Source organism: Pomacea canaliculata, linkage group LG3 (assembly GCF_003073045.1).
Source record: "Pomacea canaliculata isolate SZHN2017 linkage group LG3, ASM307304v1, whole genome shotgun sequence".
Taxonomy (NCBI): Eukaryota; Metazoa; Mollusca; class Gastropoda; order Architaenioglossa; family Ampullariidae; genus Pomacea; species Pomacea canaliculata.
This window is the reverse complement of record NC_037592.1, coordinates 9,995,968-10,014,026: the sequence shown is the minus strand read 5'-3', so window position 1 is coordinate 10,014,026 and position 18,059 is coordinate 9,995,968. Positions and strand designations below refer to the sequence as shown.

General features: G+C 42.3%; 1 protein-coding gene and 1 non-coding gene across 2 annotated transcripts; both read left to right on the top strand.

The window, feature by feature from the left end:
* Positions 1 to 5,030: 5,030 nt before the first annotated feature.
* LOC112559533 (FMRFamide receptor-like) lies at positions 5,031 to 16,452 on the top strand. The gene is given in 8 exon segments (XM_025230863.1): positions 5,031 to 5,227; positions 9,634 to 10,112; positions 10,290 to 10,376; positions 10,378 to 10,503; positions 10,691 to 10,783; positions 10,958 to 11,122; positions 11,771 to 11,944; positions 12,121 to 16,452. Coding segments are annotated over 7 exon segments (1,077 nt in total). The 5' UTR covers positions 5,031 to 5,227; positions 9,634 to 9,806; the 3' UTR covers positions 12,247 to 16,452.
* On the top strand, positions 6,124 to 6,205 carry Trnas-aga. The gene has a single exon. It is a non-coding gene; the product is annotated as a tRNA-Ser (tRNA).
* Positions 16,453 to 18,059: the final 1,607 nt, after the last annotated feature.

Sequence of the window (18,059 nt, the reverse complement as noted above, 5' to 3'; positions counted from 1 at the left end):
TTCAGGTTTGACGCCAGTCCTTTTCCCACGAGAATATCTGCTTGCCCCATAATGGCAGAGGAAAGATCGAATGAGATAGCGCTGTAAGGTCCATTTGAACAGATTTTTCCAGCTGCGTATTTATTTCTCTCTCTCTGTTCGTTCTAATTACGCAGAACAGACACTAGGATAGGGAAAACCCATCAGTGACCGACTTAGAGCCAGTTGAGGAAGTTGCCGACTAGGACAAGTCACGTCCACAATAATAATGAGAACTTACAAAGTGCAGCATCACGACCAAGATAGATCGGAAAGATAACAGCTAGCGGACGGTGAGATACGTATAGACACTGAACATCATAAAGATGAGGTACGAGAGTAGAACGTAAAGCAGTGGATGGAGGTATGAAGGTATATAGGCTCTGTAAATAATGTAAATAATGTAAAGATGGAGTTGTTACGCGATGGTTATCATGACAGACAGTACTGCTCATGCTTCCTTCCATTTTTTTTTTTTCAAGTCCATACAGCTTCATATTGTGTCAACTTTCCGACCTGATTCTGGCCCACTTTTTATCACTGTTTAGTTATACTACACAGACAAGTCACGGTTATTATAAATTATCATTACTGTTTTTATCCTGTTTTTATCGTTGTTTCTCTCTGTCATTTCATTTTTTCGCTGTCATACATATTATCTGTATTTCTTTGGCGAGAAAGATCGGCCCAGCTCTGTCCTTGCTAGACTTGCACCATCCCTCAATCCTGATTCGCCACTCACTCTCAGCAACACTAGAACTTTCCACGACCCAAGATTGGATCACAGACGTTCTTGGACTTAGTACTCAACCGCTTTTACGTCATCGGCGGCGACAGTGACGGCGCGATCTGCGAAGGAGGCTGTGAAGCGGAAGCGAGGCCAGGCACCACTTGTCATCGTCAGACGTGCAGTCGTCGCTGTTGTCAGACGCTTTGTGCAAGTGGGTGCATGATTCACTTCCGGCGCATCGCGTCGGTGTGGCTGTGTGACCGTTACAGTGGCAAGGCAAACAAGATAACAAGGGGGGAAGAGAAGCCAGGCAAGAGTTCGTTAAAAAAAAAAAAAGATGGTACGGCACAGTAGCTCAGCGATCAACACAACAAAATATTTCATCTCTTTTAACAAACTTACTAAACAAAATTTTTATTCTTCATCTATCGCTTTACCAGTGCTCTCTGTGTATCGAATCGCCTGGGTTCCACACACTCGCCAGAGACAGATGAAATGACATCGAGTTGGGGGAGAATGATGGCGAACTGGTGACAGGAGATAAAGAAGGAAGATTATGTTTCTAGGAGATTGAACGATCTCATTTTCGCACAATGACCTCGTTTTGACAAAACAATAAAAGCTGTTCATGGCGACACTCTGAGAAGAAAGAGTACATTTCAAGAGGTGGTAATTTAAGCATTAGAAAAATCGAAAAAAAAAATCTAAGAGTGTTGTCTGTGAGGTTCTGAAGCTGTTTGTGCAAACGACAAATGACCCACCACGCTGTCTGCAAATACTGAAAAGTAAGGTTTGGTGCGGAGGTTCCTGGGAGCCACACCCCTTCCTAGAAATGTGAGCAAGGTGGTATTTGCCTTTTGTATCTAAAATGTGTGTGTGTGTGAGCGCTCTGTTACTTCTCCACCCATTCAACAGTCCCACCTCCATCAACTGCCATGACTATAGTCTTGTGTTTGTGTTTGTGGCACGCGCTTGCATGTAAGTGTAGGTCCTGTGACATTTCTTGAGAATATCTTTAAAGGTTTCTATGTAGAAGACCAATTAACTGTTTTGACAGTTAGGGGAGGGGGTTCTAACAATCATTTCAACAATAAATGCTTCGACAAACATAAAATTGAACTGTCAGTCTGTTGGGGCGCAAAGACATTATTGATAATCTTGCAGTAGTTTCGATGCTGTATAGAAATGTGTACGAGCATGATTATAAATGTGCGTGCGTGCGTGTAATATACATATATGTGTGAGAGAGAGCAATTGAGGAACAGAGAGAGATGTTAAAAGTATATTTGCATACAGTGTACAATTTCCCCCATTTTTGTGCTTGTGCAGAACTAATTTGGTTCTTTTATTTATTTTTTTAATTACTTTTTGTAACTAGAGTTTACTACAAGTGCACTCATTTGTATCATTTCAGGGCTGGAAATGTGCATGGAGTGGTTATTTTTAACGGACAATTCTTTTTCAAAATTTGTGTCGAGCAATTTTCGGAAGAAATAATGATGTTTGTCGTGCGGGTGGGGGCGCTGTAAACGGGGAGATAATCACTTTCTACTGATTTTGCTCCACTCCTATAATAGGTCTCTTAACTGTCTTGTTGAAATGATCTTAATTTCTTCTTTGAGTGACACTGAAAGGATGCTTTGTGAGTAAATGAGTGAAACCAGTAGAATTCGTTCTGCACGTTGCTCTTTACTACGAAATAATGTTAGACCAACACATAGTATACATATAGTATATATAGTTAGTGATATGTATTGGTTGTGGGTATCATTATCCTACCGAGTGTTTAAGGCAGCGCGTGCTTTACGTGCATACATTGATCACCTGCATGTTCGTATGTCAGAGAGACTGACGGACTGACGGACTGACTGACTCTTTACTGCTTAGTTCCAGTAGAAGTGTATGAGCCTCCAGTTATAAAGACCAGTTAAAATCGACTTTTATGCAGACGCACGCACGCGCGCACACATACACAGATAAGGGAAGACACTAAAAGCACACGAATGTGTGTGTAGCTTCCTGTTTTCTGGCGGAAGAAGTCTTGGTATGTGACTACGTGGTAGGACCGTAGTGCCATAGCTGCCTGTAAACAATCCATGTCGACCTAATGTCGCCTGCTCAGTGGCCACTTGAAGAAGGACTTCGGTCAAGCCAGGCGCCATTGTTCTGTGTCGAAGAACATGGGAAGTGTGTGGTGATGTGGAGATTAAATCCTGCTGACAGCTTCTCACTACAGTTCCTGCCATTGTCTGCTTACCCTAAAGTAGGGGGCGGGTATTCATAAAGCACTTTCTACCCTATCCTGGTACCCTACCTGAGCTGGGTAAATCTGTTTGCAGACAGCGGCTAACTCCGTATTCATGAATTGAATGTAGGAAGATGGATGAATTAGTGTTTGCCAAAAATATTCATGATTTATATATACCTTTGTTTTGCAATTTTATTTATGGCTTTATGAGTGTACAAGTGCATTTTATTTGTGTGCAAAACATAAATATTGTTCTTATGATAAATTCACTGAATCAACTTATGTGATTCAGTGCACTGTAAACTGTCTATCATTCAACCAGCTGTATGAGTCAACTGTATGTTATTAACACTAGCATAGATTTACTGACGCTGGACATGAAATCCCCCCTGGTCATCAACAGGAGCGGTGGTAACTTGACCAGTGCACTGTTTGTTGTCTATACAAACTTCACTAAACTCATCCCATCGCTTGCTGTGCTCGACGGTAACTTTTCTCTTGTTTGCCTTCTGCTTGTCTCCGGGCCATTAACAAAGATTGACTAAAATTCTTTCGCGGGCCAGGTAAAATTTCCTGGCGGGCCGGATGTGGCCCGCGGGCCGTGTGTTTGACGATAATGGTGCTGTTTGCTGTTGCTGCTGCCCTCGTTCCTGTCGTTGTCACAATAGCTCTTGGTGTGTAGGAGACCTGCCAAGTCGGCAGTTGTGGTGTACTGGGTGTGGTTGCCAGATGCCTCTATTCTATACATCAATAGATTTCTCTATTCTAGACGTCTGTTTAGCTTTAGGTACTGTACTACTATATCAGGTAGGTACTATATTACTATACTAGTTTCTACTGTTTACTGTTCAGAGAGAAAGAGAGTTGTAAAACAACTTTATGCTGTTTCCAAATACCCTCAACCATCGTGCAAAAGTTTGTCAGTAAGTGTATCATGATAAAGCGCGTTGATCTCCCCTTTGTTGGGGGGAGGACCAAGAATGCACTCAACGGGTATTATCAGCATCTCTCGTGCACATATGGTTTCACACACTGTCACAGGCACACATACTGACACATGTATACGCAAGCGACAGAGGGCAGCAGAACGGGAGGGTGCGGGGGTGGTGATCGGGTGACAATGAAGGGTACACAGTAAGAAACGGTGATAGTCGAGGGAATGCAGCCAGCGTGCCTTGTCCTTGGCAACCGTCACGCGTGACGCACCATGCACCCACTTCACACAGGAAGGTGCTCACGGGACCTGCTTGATAATGCTTTCCACATCACGCACACACGTTGAGACACATATACAGGAACATACACAGGAACATATACAGGAACAAGCACAAACAAAGCGAGTTCAGCCTAAACAAACATGTACAACCCCAACAGGATTTGGCCTCAGTCGGGGACATGTACGACACTACTTCAATATGTCGGGGCTAGGCTTTTTTAGTTTGTTTGCGCGTTTGTTATTGAATTCTTGTACAGGATAAAAGATCCCATATTTAGTGCCCGTAGTGTAAAGGATAAAGGGTCACATACTTAGTGACTGTAGTGTAAGTGGTCCACTGTCTTTAGAGCTCAGCACCAGGAAGACAAAGACCGGTTCTCTTCTTCGTCTCGGCCTGGTGAAACCATGTTGCATGTCAACAACAAAAATAACAGAACAGAATAAACTTGGCTCTTCGAAGGGTTGTGTTAGATAATGTAAAGGGCAACACCTTTAACCGTCCCCTGACCCGCTAGGACACTTTAACCGTCAAAAGCAGGGTAAGAATAGGGTCTCTACAACAAATAATCACAGGGTCGTGTCCACAGGAAGCCATTGTCACACAAGTGGTGTTCGAGTCCACAGGACGGACCACAGACTTCTAGGAGCTAAGAATAGAAGTCCAGACAGACAGGCCGTCCAGACCGACCATCAAGTGGCGGTAGTGGCGAAAAGTCGGCTTCCGTTCTTCCTGATGCGCGCGCGGAAAGCTGACCTCGATGTGGTGTGACCAATCAAATGACGCTGACGGCGCGAGGGCACTTATCGCTACCTATTGCTCACAATTCAGCCAATCGCAGCCAGGGGCAGCGATTCACATAAGGCCGACGGGTGACGCTTTGTTTTTCACATTTACGCCGGACTAGTAATTAAAGAAAAAGTTCTGGACGCGGAAGAACGAGTTGTGGATGGTTTGCCTACAGTATTGGAACTGTTTCAGGTTAAATACTCTCACACACTGGATCTTCAGACAAAGGTAAACTCAGTTTTATGTCATGTGCTTGCTAAATTGTTGTTATTGTATGTGGTGTTGCCACTTTTTAAAAAATAAGATGTTAAAAATAAATAACTCAATGTATATGTTAAGGTTTATATATATATAATGTACACACACGTAAAATTCTACAAACAGTCTTTCTGAATAAGTTTGTTGCTGTTTGTTAGGTAATATTGGCACCAGCTGACAATATGACATTAAATAATCATTCTTGGTTTCTGAGATATATTTTATTTTTTAGCTACCTGATCTTCATCGATGATCGTGATATGGTCGTCAGTAGAATCAATGAAAATCACATCTCGCTTTTATTTTCATAAATAATATGTAGAGTCAGAGCAAAACAGTGCGTGGATACTCCTCCTTTCGGTGCACTGGAGGAGCCTTCTCTTTAAAAGAAAAGGCTTTTTGCTTTTTTTGATTAGGTGTCTTGTAAATATAATGCTGATCAACGCATTTTTATTCTTTGAAATAATACACTGTTAATCCTCTTCTTTCCACGTCAACAAATTTCTAATGTTTAACTCTCCAGCAATTATTGGCTATTATAACAATGGTATTTTATTTAAAACTTAATCATAACAATTGAAAAACAGAATTTCCTTAGATAGTTATTAGTTATGTTCACCAAAACTAAAACACGTCGCCGTCAGGATTCGAACCTGTGCGGGCGGTGGTTTGATCTGATCTCACAGCCAAAAACCGACAAAACTATAATTTGTTTGCGTGCAATCATACACAAAGTAGACACATTAAAGTGGTGGACAAACTTTATTAACATCTAGTGCACGAGCTCTGAGCATTACAGAAGACAAGTTATGCAAGCACCAGTATCTACACTTGTCTTATATGCTACTTTGAGCCACACTGTCGAAGTCGTCGTGGCCGAGTGGTTAAGGCGATGGACTAGAAATCCATTGGGATTTTCCCGCACAGGTTCGAATCCTGTCGACGACGTGTTTTTAGTTTGGTTAAATGTAACGTAACATAGCTTCTGATGTTGACATTTCCTGAACATACGCAATAACTATGGAAGGAATTTCTGTATTTTGATCGTTATGGTTAAGTTTTAGATAAAATACCATTGTTATAATTCAGTCTGTATCCATCGGAATCAATTTTACACATGGAAGACTATTATAACAAGCGTGTAGTCAGAACCGCATCCAACAAATCCCCACAGAAAAATTTCTATTGCAGGATCTAGGCCAGTATTTACGAGTGAATAATTTTCAGAATTATGGAAAATATGAAGCATGAAAGCCTGAAAGCCATCCTACTGATAACGAAAACACATTTACTATCATACATTTGACATCAGGGAAGTCGTATAAAAGGTTGCAGGCCTCTAATGAACACAAGTGTTGTCAAGGCTAGGAAGTAAAAGTACATTTGTGTTTCTTGGATCCCTGGCTACCGGGATTTGTATGACGCATCTCTGTGTTTACTGTCGATGTTTTTGTTTACTGTTCTTTCCATCGCTGTATTGCCTTCCTTTTTTGGTGTGTGTGGGGGCGGTGGTTTGATCTGGTCTCCCTCACAGCCAAAAACCGACAAAGCTCTAATTTGTTTACATGCTATCACACACATATTAAAGCGGGTGGACAAACTTTATTATTAGCATCTAGTGCACGAGCTCTCGGCATTACAGAAATAATAAATACAGTCTGAACGGACGAGGGACAATGATTAGAGCTAGAATTATTGCTTCCCCTTGTCGTGATAGCTTGGGGACAAATGACCAGTTCGGCAGCAATCGATCTTGACAATCATTGATCGAATCTTTACTCATTTTCCTTCTCTCTAACCATTTACCGTCCTTCGTATTTCTTTCCTTCACGTGCATTACTTTTTTTAAACCCATAACCCATAACTTTTTTCATAGAATGATGCATGTGACACGATAAAAACTTACGGTGATGTGTGTGGCGAATTGTCGGGGAAATAAATTGCGAAGATGCGTTTCCAAAAACTCGGAACAATGGATGCCGTGTTAGAGAAACTTGTCAGTGATGCACGACATAGTGTTTTGTCCTGTCGTCTTCAACCATTTAACTAGGCGAATGGAGAAGAATTACAAGCTGTGGTTACTGTGGTGACCAGCAGAATATGCACATTTCACAATGTGGCCTGATGGAGAGTTTCCTGTGTGCAATACAGCGACGCAGAAACCGTCACCGGAAAATACTGTCCAGGAAGTAAGCTGGAACAAGAGAGACAAAACACTCTGATGAAGAAAACCACCAAACATATGAAATTCAAGGAACAACGAGCACAAACGTGTAATGTCATCCACTGCTCAGTGAAGTTGTTGTTGTTGTTGTTGTTGTTGTTGTTGTTGTTGTTGTTTTGTTTTTTGTTTGTTTGTTTTTTTGGGGGGGGGGGGGGGATATTGAGACTTACTAATCCTCTGTAAATCAGCTACTGATCAGTGGGTCTGTTGGGGATCGTCAGACACACCCATCTCTGCAGATGACATCGGTCTGACAGAAGGCACCAACAGCGAACTACAACAAAGTCTGTAATACACTAAATTACAATTTCTCACTTTACTTGGACACAATAAAGCCCATCATAATACACTAAATGACCGTTTCTCACTAACGAATCCCCAGCAGCTCCTGATTGTCATTTTGCAGAAGCTGGCCAATTGTTAAACTCCATTTCCAACTATTGTTACCTTACCTACTTCACGACGGTGAAACAGCAAAACAAGTTACACTTGATGAAACACTATTGGTGCTGAGTTCAGCTTCTAAGAAACCTTCCAACATACCCTTGTAACATTTTATTTCTCACAGCACCTGCCATTACAATAGCCCGATAGTTCACACTCAGATGTATGGACCTCGGGGGTCGGATGCACGATGGACTCTTGCTGCGTGCCGTGCAACCGGCTCCAGGACACTCGGTCTTTACTTTGCTCGCGGTTGTTGGAACAGACGTTGGTGTTAACTGAACTTGTTTTGAAAATGCTATGGAAGTTCAGGTCATCTAAACTCTCAAGTCGTACAGGCATCCTTGGGAAGAATTGGTGAAAAATTCTCACAAGCTCTCTCGCGTCTGTCATTTTTGTAATAAATCGCCATTTTTAGCTAGGATGAACTGTCACAAGGGTTGTTGTCACAAACAACTTATTGAGCTTTCCTGAACCATATTGTAGATAATATATAGCAGACACCATGGTGGTTGTGGCAAAATTAGTGCTGTGTGTCGACTTAAAGGGTTTTAGCGCTCAAATACTGACAGCAAAGATTTTTATCAAGATAGTTACTGCTTTAAAAAAGATATGGAATAGAAATTCAGGGCAGTGATTTTATTATTTTAAATAATTGGAGTTTCTAGAGCTAACCGAGAACAACACACAGTTTAGCCAGCTGAAGAGAACAAAATATTTCATTAAAAATCTATGAAGAAAGCTCACAGAATTATTTTTTGAAAACATTCTCTTGTGACAGTTCGTCCTTGCTAAACAAATGGTCTTAGCCATTTGATACAAACGTGACGCAGACGTCCAGACACGCGCGGAAATCCCGCGAGAATCTGTGAAAACGTCTACCACTCCATCTCAAGGCTGTCTGTAAGATTACAGAGTTTAGACAAAGAGGACTTTCCCCAAAACGAATTCAATCAGCGAGCGAGTTAAAAGAAAGGTCGACTGTCTTGGGGCCAGTTGCAAGGTACGCCGCAAATTGCTTGCAGGACAGATGACTAGCAGCCAAAATTTTAAAAAATATTTTAGAAGTACTTTTGCTGCCAGTTACGCTTTAGTCATCCAGATATCAGCAAATGGCAGGCTATGTTTGAATGACCATGACCAAAGCTGAGTTTCCTGGGGACAGTTGTGCGAGAAACCGCATGTTTCTTATCGGACGGCTATGTCTAGCAGCTAGCTAAATTACTGATGACTAAATTGATAGTATTTTAGAAGCATTTAGCTACCTGTTATGCTTTAGCCATCCAGGTAGCAACACGAGGCACACTGTGCACCCGAAACCTGGAGCCAGACACCCAAGGCACTTATCTCTAAGTACCCGGTTACTGCTTAAAGCGCGTCGTGCTCTTGGGCCCAGATCTTTAGGACAGGTCACGACTCTGTGGCTCTAATCATCAACTTTCTTCTGGAGTTAATGAGGCCTTAGTGATATAATGGCTCAGTGGTGTCGACTCGAAACACGGTCCGACACTGTTAGGCAGACAAGCACAAAGCCCCGTGTGTGTGTGTGTACGCGTGCGCGCGTTTAACAAAAGATATTTTTGATTCCTACCCTTTAAATGTGCGCTCATCGCCTGTGTGTATGTAAAGCGCTTTGGGTTCGCCTGGTGCTGCTTTACAAATGCTCTTATTAATTTAAATTATGAAACAACTTTGTCTTTTTTGTCAGGTATCAACAACTCAGTCGACCATTTGAGTCTAAAAATCTAAAACCACAGCCTCAACTACCGTCCTAAAGTCTCACAACCGCCTTTTAAACACAGAAATAATACAAAACAACAATAAAAAGAACTGAACAAGAAATAATCTCAGGAAGTTCGTGAGGGTTAACTCTCAATTACCATGGAGGTCATCCTGAGCACGACACCTGGCATCCTCTTTCCTGGCGGTAACCCGGAAATGACGACACTCAAGGGCGGAGGTGGCGCCCACGCGGGCCATTCTGAGAACGGCCATGTGCACGTGGAAGCCAGCAACGACCACGACATGGCCGCCATGTTGACGATGGCTGAGCGCATGCACTGGGGGGCCTCTGTCGTCGTGGGACCAATCTTTGTTTTTCTGGGCCTCATCGGCAATATCTTCGCCATCATCGTCTGGAATCGTCGCGGCATGCGCAGTTCAACCGGAAGATACTTAACTGCACTGGTAATACGCTCTTTGTCTTTTCTTCCGATCCTCTTTCCATCCTCCGTGGTGGTATTATCAATGCAGTCAGACAATAAAGTTATGAGAAGAGTTCAATAAAAATGAAGTATTGATAGATTCATCAAAATAAAAGTAACACATCCTTTTGTCTTTAAAATAAAACTTGTGGATGTGCAGGCTATTGCTGATAGTGGAGTCCTCATCTGGTTTTTCCTGGTGGACAGCCTAAAAATGTTTGCACCGGAAGTGGCGCAAAGCGTTGGTCTACGCATTCTTCTTTGCCTACTTTGGATATCCGATTTTCTTTCTCTTCGTTGTCCTCTCCATCTGGTTCATGGTCGGAGTGACGGTTGACCGCTTCATCATGGTCTGCCTGATCACCAAGGCCAAGGCAAGCTTGAACTAACGGGTTCCACCAACATAAAAGATAGTTATTTAAGTCTGAAATGTTGTTAAAGTTGCTAATAGTCTTCTTTTCTCTCTTTTTGGAATTTAATGTTTTTGTTTTAACTGAAAGGACCAATGTAAATAGCTCAGTGCGCACACTCACTATCAAGTGGCATCGCATCTGTCCACAGATCTTCTGTAATGAGAAACGGGCCAACGTTGGCATCTTCATCATTCTCGCCACTTGCTTCATCATCAACCTGCCCCACTTCTGGTCCTACCAGGTGAGTGCACCAGTTCCTCGCCTAGGTTTTTGTGACTAACCACTCGATCAGATCCTAAGAGCTGCCTGGGACAAACATTCTACTATGAGACAAACAGGCAGACAGAGAGAGAGATAAACTGACTCGGACATATGGTGACCCAGCTGGCCTGAATCTTTTTGTTTTCCTTTGCAGGCGGACTTCGACCGGCCTGCTGGTAGTAACACGTCAGCCATTGTGATGAGTGAGTTCCAGAAAGGAGAAGGGGCAATAAACTACGAGTTTTGGGTGCATTGCATCTTCCTCGTTCTCCTCCCGTGGTTCACGATTTTCATCCTCAATCTCCTTATTATTGGGAAGGTAAAGTGAGATATGGGGCGGGTAGCTGTCTGTCTGTACAAGTGTTTGCACATTATCAAGTGATTGCATGAGACAAACACGCGGCTAGGAGCTTTACTGCGCAGGGAACACGATGACCTGATGTCACTACGTGCACTTTACGCGACTTTCCTTCCAGAAAACGTTCTCTATTGCACGCACCAAGTAAATTCTTTTCCACACAATCATACTTTTCGTGCCTACCAACAGTGGCCTTCGTCCTTCCAAACCGGTTCCCCCTCCACTAGCGACCTTCGTTTTTTATAAACCTGCTGCCCAGTGGAGTTTGTTTTTACACCCGGTTGTCTGGTCATACCGGGTATCGTCTCTAAATCATGTTCTCTCCATATCTTCATATCTAGAAACCTGTTGATCACTTTGTTAAGTTTCCTCATTGCAAACTTGTTATGAAGCAGCAGCGGACTTTCTACAAACCTGTTGCTCCCGAAATTGTGTACAAACAAAGCTCACATTTCACGACACAAACAAATGGACCACACACAAACAAAATAATATTAAACAGCATGCACTTTGGGTAATACTTATAAAAAAAAAAAGAGAGAGAGAGATGCGTGCTGTCGTTAAATAGTAATTTATTTTAAGCACTCTCCGTCGATAACGACATTGCAGATAAGCAGGACTAATAAGAAGATGATAGACAAAAAGACAGCTGAGTCGGCCGACAAGTCACGTCGCTCCGAGAACCAGATCACGCGCCTGCTGCTCATAGTCACCTTCACCTTCCTGTTCCTCATCGGCTTCCAGTGCATCACCCAGTGCTTCTTCATGCTCATGCCAGACGGGGTAGGGGTCCTGAAGAAATATTTACAACATTTTACTCGTTGTAATATGTCGTTGTACGCAAACTATTCATAATGCGTAATTTTCATTTTATTTTTAATGTGTGATAGAGAGAGAGAAAGAAACGGTCAGAGAGAGAATGATTAAAAAAATCAACAACAGAAAATTCTTGCTTTCAGTTTGACAAGAACATCATTAGCGAAGCGTTTGCAGCGGCCAAGCTAGGTATAATCGTCAACTCCTCCATCAACTTTCTTCTCTACTGCATGAGCGGCCGCCGCTTCCGGCAGGAATTCTCTTCGTGATTGGCTGCGTCAGCCGAGACCGGAAGGGTCTTTTGAACTCCTACAGCGAAGGTCACACCTCATCTGGTACTTCCGGCACGAGCACAACGGGGATATAATCCGGACGCGAATGTCACACCAGGCTGACAATCGCTATCCTGCAGTCTCACAGTCACTAGCACTACACAGTCTAGCTAGTAGCTACTATCCTACACTAAGTGGGATAGCAATCACCTGTCGGTCTGAAATAGCTCCACAGATCGCTCACCTGTCCTCATTAACAAGCAATCATATTCATCTTCATTTCTCAAAGGCTCCGTTGTTTATAATGGCGGATGTCGCACACCCGGGTAGACGCGAGGCACAGGCTACCCGGCAACGACTGATTAAGTCATTAACGATGACAAACGCCAACGTTGTTATTATGCTGATGAAATGCGGCTTGACACTTGACCTGAGCTACCGTGGATATCACGAACCGTTTTGTTGTTGTTGTTGTTGTTGTTGTTGTTGTTGTTAAGTAGCACTCGCGGCCGACGTCTGGAACAAGTAATTAGATTTTTATGGTGTCCTGGGCGTTAATAATAAAATTAAAAGAAATCCAATTTCGCGTACGATCACTAGAAATAATTTTGCTTGGGATTCTATTGCTGTCATTCAAATTCATTTCCCCTGACTTTATAAGCACAGCTCGCAGACAGCCATTGAGCCTGGCTGGTTACACCATTTCATTTGAATTTCGCCTGCCTGTGCTATTCTAGTTTTTCTCTTCAATTAAGCAGTTCGTTTTTTTAGGTTTTTTTTTCCTTTGGTGGGGTTGTCATTCGCTTATCGATGGTATATGCTTTCTTCATTACTGAATGGCATATATGTGTGTGTATGTGTTTTATTTATGTTACAGTATTATAATTATTCTCTCTCTCTCTCCTAATGGTAAATGAGTTCTTTTCTCGTTGCTCAGACTAATCTAACTTGGCAAACCTCATTGCATAAGCACACCACGATTTGAAATTCTGTTCGTATTTTCCTTTGCAAACGTCTAGATAGTGGGCTGAGTGCAGCCGCTATTTTCACACTGTTAATGCAATCCTTAAAAAGGAAAAAAAAAAAAATTCAGCGCGCACAGAACAAACTTTAGTGACACATTTCCAGGCATATTTTTAATCCTGTTTCTTCAGTACAACCGATATTTCTGTAGCTGACCTCAACAAGTATTATTTCTGAAAAATATCCACCTTATACCCACGTGAGTAGAGGACACTCTTTGTCCCTACTGGGTGTGCTCCTGGATCCTGAAATCCTTCCCATCCTACCTTTTCTACTCTTGTTTCTCGGTTCAGTAGTTCTTCTGTCGCTTTCTTCCAGCAAAGGGTGAATGACAGAGAATGAACTCTATGTAGGATTTTGTGTATGAAACGACTTTTTCTGTTAGAAGGAATAATCTTCTGCCAGTTCACAAAGCAATATATTTTAGAGAAATTAAAAATATATATTTTATTTGATTGTGCATTCTATAAAGAGATACATGCAAAGTTGCTGGGTTGTAAAGGACATCTTTTCCTCAAACTACCTCCTTCTACTTGCGCCACACATGCGCCATGATGATGTTCCTTACACCCACGACAGCCTGCATCTCGTGCAGCATCAGTCGTGTGCAGCAGCCCTGCAGCTGTTCTTGCCGCAGTCGCACGTTGTGACCCGGAGGTCATGACCCCAGCGTGATGGGAGAGATCGCTCTCGTGGCTCAGGTTTTACTGTCATTAAAAAAATGAAAGTGAATCCAAATTCAACGCGCAGTAATTATATTTAATTTTAGATCGTAAACGCGTACTTTTAGCACTAAAGCCAGGTAAGTCGATGAATGTTATCACAAAGGCAAGCCTATCCCTGAAACCTGGTGGCTTCAAATGCACTTTTACGAACCTTTATGATGTGAAGGAGTGCTCGACTAATTTCTGAGAATTAATGCACTGTATCACATTCTACCATCCACTGGCGCGAGTAAGGTGTGGAATATCATAATGTGCTCGGATTTAAATAAATAAACGGTGTCTCATCTGCTACTCAGAGTTCGATAGGCTAGTTTAAGACGATCTCGGTATGTGTAGCCTTATAGGCTGTAATAAAGACATGATCTGGTACAGTTTTGCGAAACTCGAAGCTTTTAAAAATCAAATGGATTTTTGTTTGCCAGACACGCACAACCGTGAGGACTAAGTGAAAACATTTTGTGTCTGACTGCACCGTTACAGTATTTCGTGAGTGCGGGTGCTTGTGATAGAGATGCTCAAGTTGATTATCACTGCAGATGGACCAAACTATGGCATCGTCGGCGCGAGGGTTTTGTTCGGCCTGGGGTGAGAGGGGGGTAGGTGAGTGGGTGGTAATCTTCCCTCGACATCTGACTCCTATTCCGTGATATCAGCTACCAAAGGGGCGCCGAAGCTGTCATAGAATGTATGTAGGGAATAGCCACTCAAGAAGCTCATAGACAATGGGTTCGGTTATTTTTAAGGTAAACTTCGTGTGATCAGAGATAAATGTATAATTATAATCATATGTTTTATGTGTAAATATAACCCTATAATTTCTGTATAATTTTAACTATATAATTTCTTATTTTACAGCCTTGCAACATCTGCTCGAACGACACTGTCAATACGATGTTATAGAAAATGTTTCTGTTATTATCCCTTTAATTAAAGGAAGGAAATATATATGCAGCTATATGGCTAGTCGCTTTTTTTATTTCCACCTGCTTCTCCACGGAATCGCGTGCTTTTGTTAATTCATGTTTTCAAGCAGCAATTAAGTAGACTGCCCTTTGACTGCAATTAATTGCCCCTACTAATGAAACTGCTAAATTTGTAATTTAGAAACAATTATTTAGAATACGCTACTATTTCACTATTCTACCATTAAAAACTGTTTGTAACTGACTGGTGAAATGTAACCTGTAACACGTGGTCATCTTCCTGAGAAGTAGCTAGGTGTTACAGGAGAAGTAGGATGCTTGTTGTCCCGTTTTAAGCTATCGGCGACACACCCACAACAGCTTCCGCAACTCTCTATTTCTCGACTGTAACTGCGACTACGACTGCCCCTAACATTCTCACTCACGGCTTATATACACTGTACAAAAGTTATCTAGAAACATCCCGCATCTACTCGTTACACATGCGCTCTCTCACACCAAACATTCCAGGTACCAAGACTTGCATCAGTCGCACTGTCTCACACACTTGCGAGGGAGGTCCAGGCGGCTCTAGTCAAAGCCGCGCGGATGTCACCGGCAGGTCAGGCGGGGTCACGTACCGCACCCAAGCGCTGACGGCGCCACCTCGTACAGACATCTAGCTACCCATGTAATTTGTAATACTAGGATGTAATGGGGTACGAAACACTTAACATACAACTAGTAGCCACGTCAATGGAAAGTGCATGTAATGTAAAGACATAATGGAGAGCAGGTAACGAGGGGAAATCTCACTGGAGAGTAGGTACGATATACAGATCACGTGATGGCCAGCATGGAAATGATAGACAGTCTCTCTCTCTCGCAGGAAAACATATAAATTATGAGATAATTTGAACGCAAATTTTCGATCGTGTGAAACTTGCCGCATCTGAAAGGTCAAACGAGAATTCTGTTCCTTCCTCATTAGTGTCATATGCATGTATTCAGTTGTGTTATTGTGTTTGTTCGGCTTTTCTTTTTTCTTTCCTTCTTTTGGATTTGATTTTGCATGCTCGGTGCTGCGCGCGTGTAAGGGTTGTGGGGAGAGGAGGTTTAACTTTCTTGATGGCAAGATGGCTTGTGTCGATATATGTTTTTATTCAGTTTCTGGAAATCTATAAAATAAAAAAAGAACCCTTTACTTGGCCATCGAAGAGGCATTAACTGGAAGAATAGAGAATTTCAAGCCCGATGAGTTCTTTTCCCCCCCCCCCGCTTCTCCTCACCAGTACGTTCCGTCCAATCACCTTTCATTGACATTGGCAGTTTTTTCGACCATCTGGGCTAAAATACGGCTACCTCACATCTACTTTCCATAAGTTTTGGAATATTAATGTGACCATTTAATCACTCCCGTATACATACTAATTTGCATACTGCTGCACACAGCAAAGGAAGAAAGCATCTGGAAAATGGAAACATACAAACGGTTATAGTTTAATTCTCCAAATTTCTGTCAGCTTCAGAGTAAATAAATATTTTGCGCTCAATTTTTTAGTGTGTTCATGTTTGCATGCATGTGTGTTGATGTACTGAAACTGTGTAATAAGGCAAAGAAAAACACGAAAAACATTAAGTTGGCGACGATGATAGATGATGACAACGAAAGCTGCTTCAGAAAGAACGAAAGAAAGAAAGGAGAAGGAATATGAGGAAAATGTTTGTATAGCTGAATGGTTCGAACTGGGAATAGCAGCAAGTTCCATAGTTTTGATCCAGCATAAGAGAAAAATCTCTTGCCAAACGACTTGCAGCCCTGTAACCATAGCTGGATGAGGAATGATGTGAGAGGTGGTGTAATCCTACATTACAGACCCCACCCTTCTCCTCCCACTGCCAAGAGTACAATATCGCCGCTCGGTGGAAGCACTATTTCCTATCTACCTTACCAAACAACTAGCCAGGCGGGCTGAACTGTGCGACAAATCGTCTGGGACTGTATTCCCACTCTGCCCTACTGCTCACTGGGAAGGGACAGATGAGTGTGGAGAGGGTGTGCAGCAATAAATAACTTTATCCACACCTCTCTTCAAGTGGGTGAAAATCTGAGACTACGTAAGTCGGACAAAATCGCGCATAAACATTTAGTAGCTATAAAACCAAGATTCTGATTTATCTTCTGCTTTTAACACCATGAAACCCTACTTGCTAGCAGAGAGTCTAACTTCCGATTTCTAACTATTCCACCAGCTAACTTTCTGGATCCTGGACTTTTTAACAAAAAGGCAGCAGAGGGTTTTCGTTAACTGTCTTCTTTCATATCCTGTTGTCACATCTACGGGTTCCCATGAAGGCTGTTGCTTGTCCACACTACTGTTCATACTATATACTAACAGAAGCACTAGGGATAGGTGCTTTCTGATTTGCTGATGACACTACCTAGCTAGCTATCTATTCCTCTTCGTACATCAGGTTGCACATAAGGTCTCAACCATAGTCGGCCAACTAGCCAACACTATTGTATAATAATGAACATGTTCATAGTGTCGCTCTTCCTGACTAGCTCGGCTGGCGAGAGGATCATTTCCTTGACTTGAATTCATCAAACAAAGGAAAATGATCCTTGACTTTAAGATGAACAAGACTGATGTATGTGATACCATCGAAATATTTAGGTACTATCTTCGATAACCAGCTGTCAACACTGCATGATCCTCAGTTGGAGTCAGCAGAGAGACTTAGCATTCTTAATTCTTAGGTAACCAGCAAATCCTGAGGAAGGCGTCCTCGCTATTCCTGGTATGTGTTGGCAGGTGGGTTAATTCTCACTCGTGCGGTCTGGCCGCAGATACTCGATGCCTGTCTGCAGAACGAATCGTAACTCATTCATTCACGTGATAAATTTTACTGGCCGTGATGCTGTGTTAGCTTGAGATGACCTAATGCAGTGTACTCACTGTATCTATAATGCTCTGTGCGTATACATAATTTATCTACACCAATACATGTAATTATCTTTATTCTCTTTCGTCAACATGTATGTACCTGGCTGTATATTACTAGCTGTATCGATAAATTTTACTCATAATCACCCTTGCAGATAAGCAGATTAATAAAGTTGTGTTACACAGCAGAGCAGGAGGATGCTCGGCTCCTT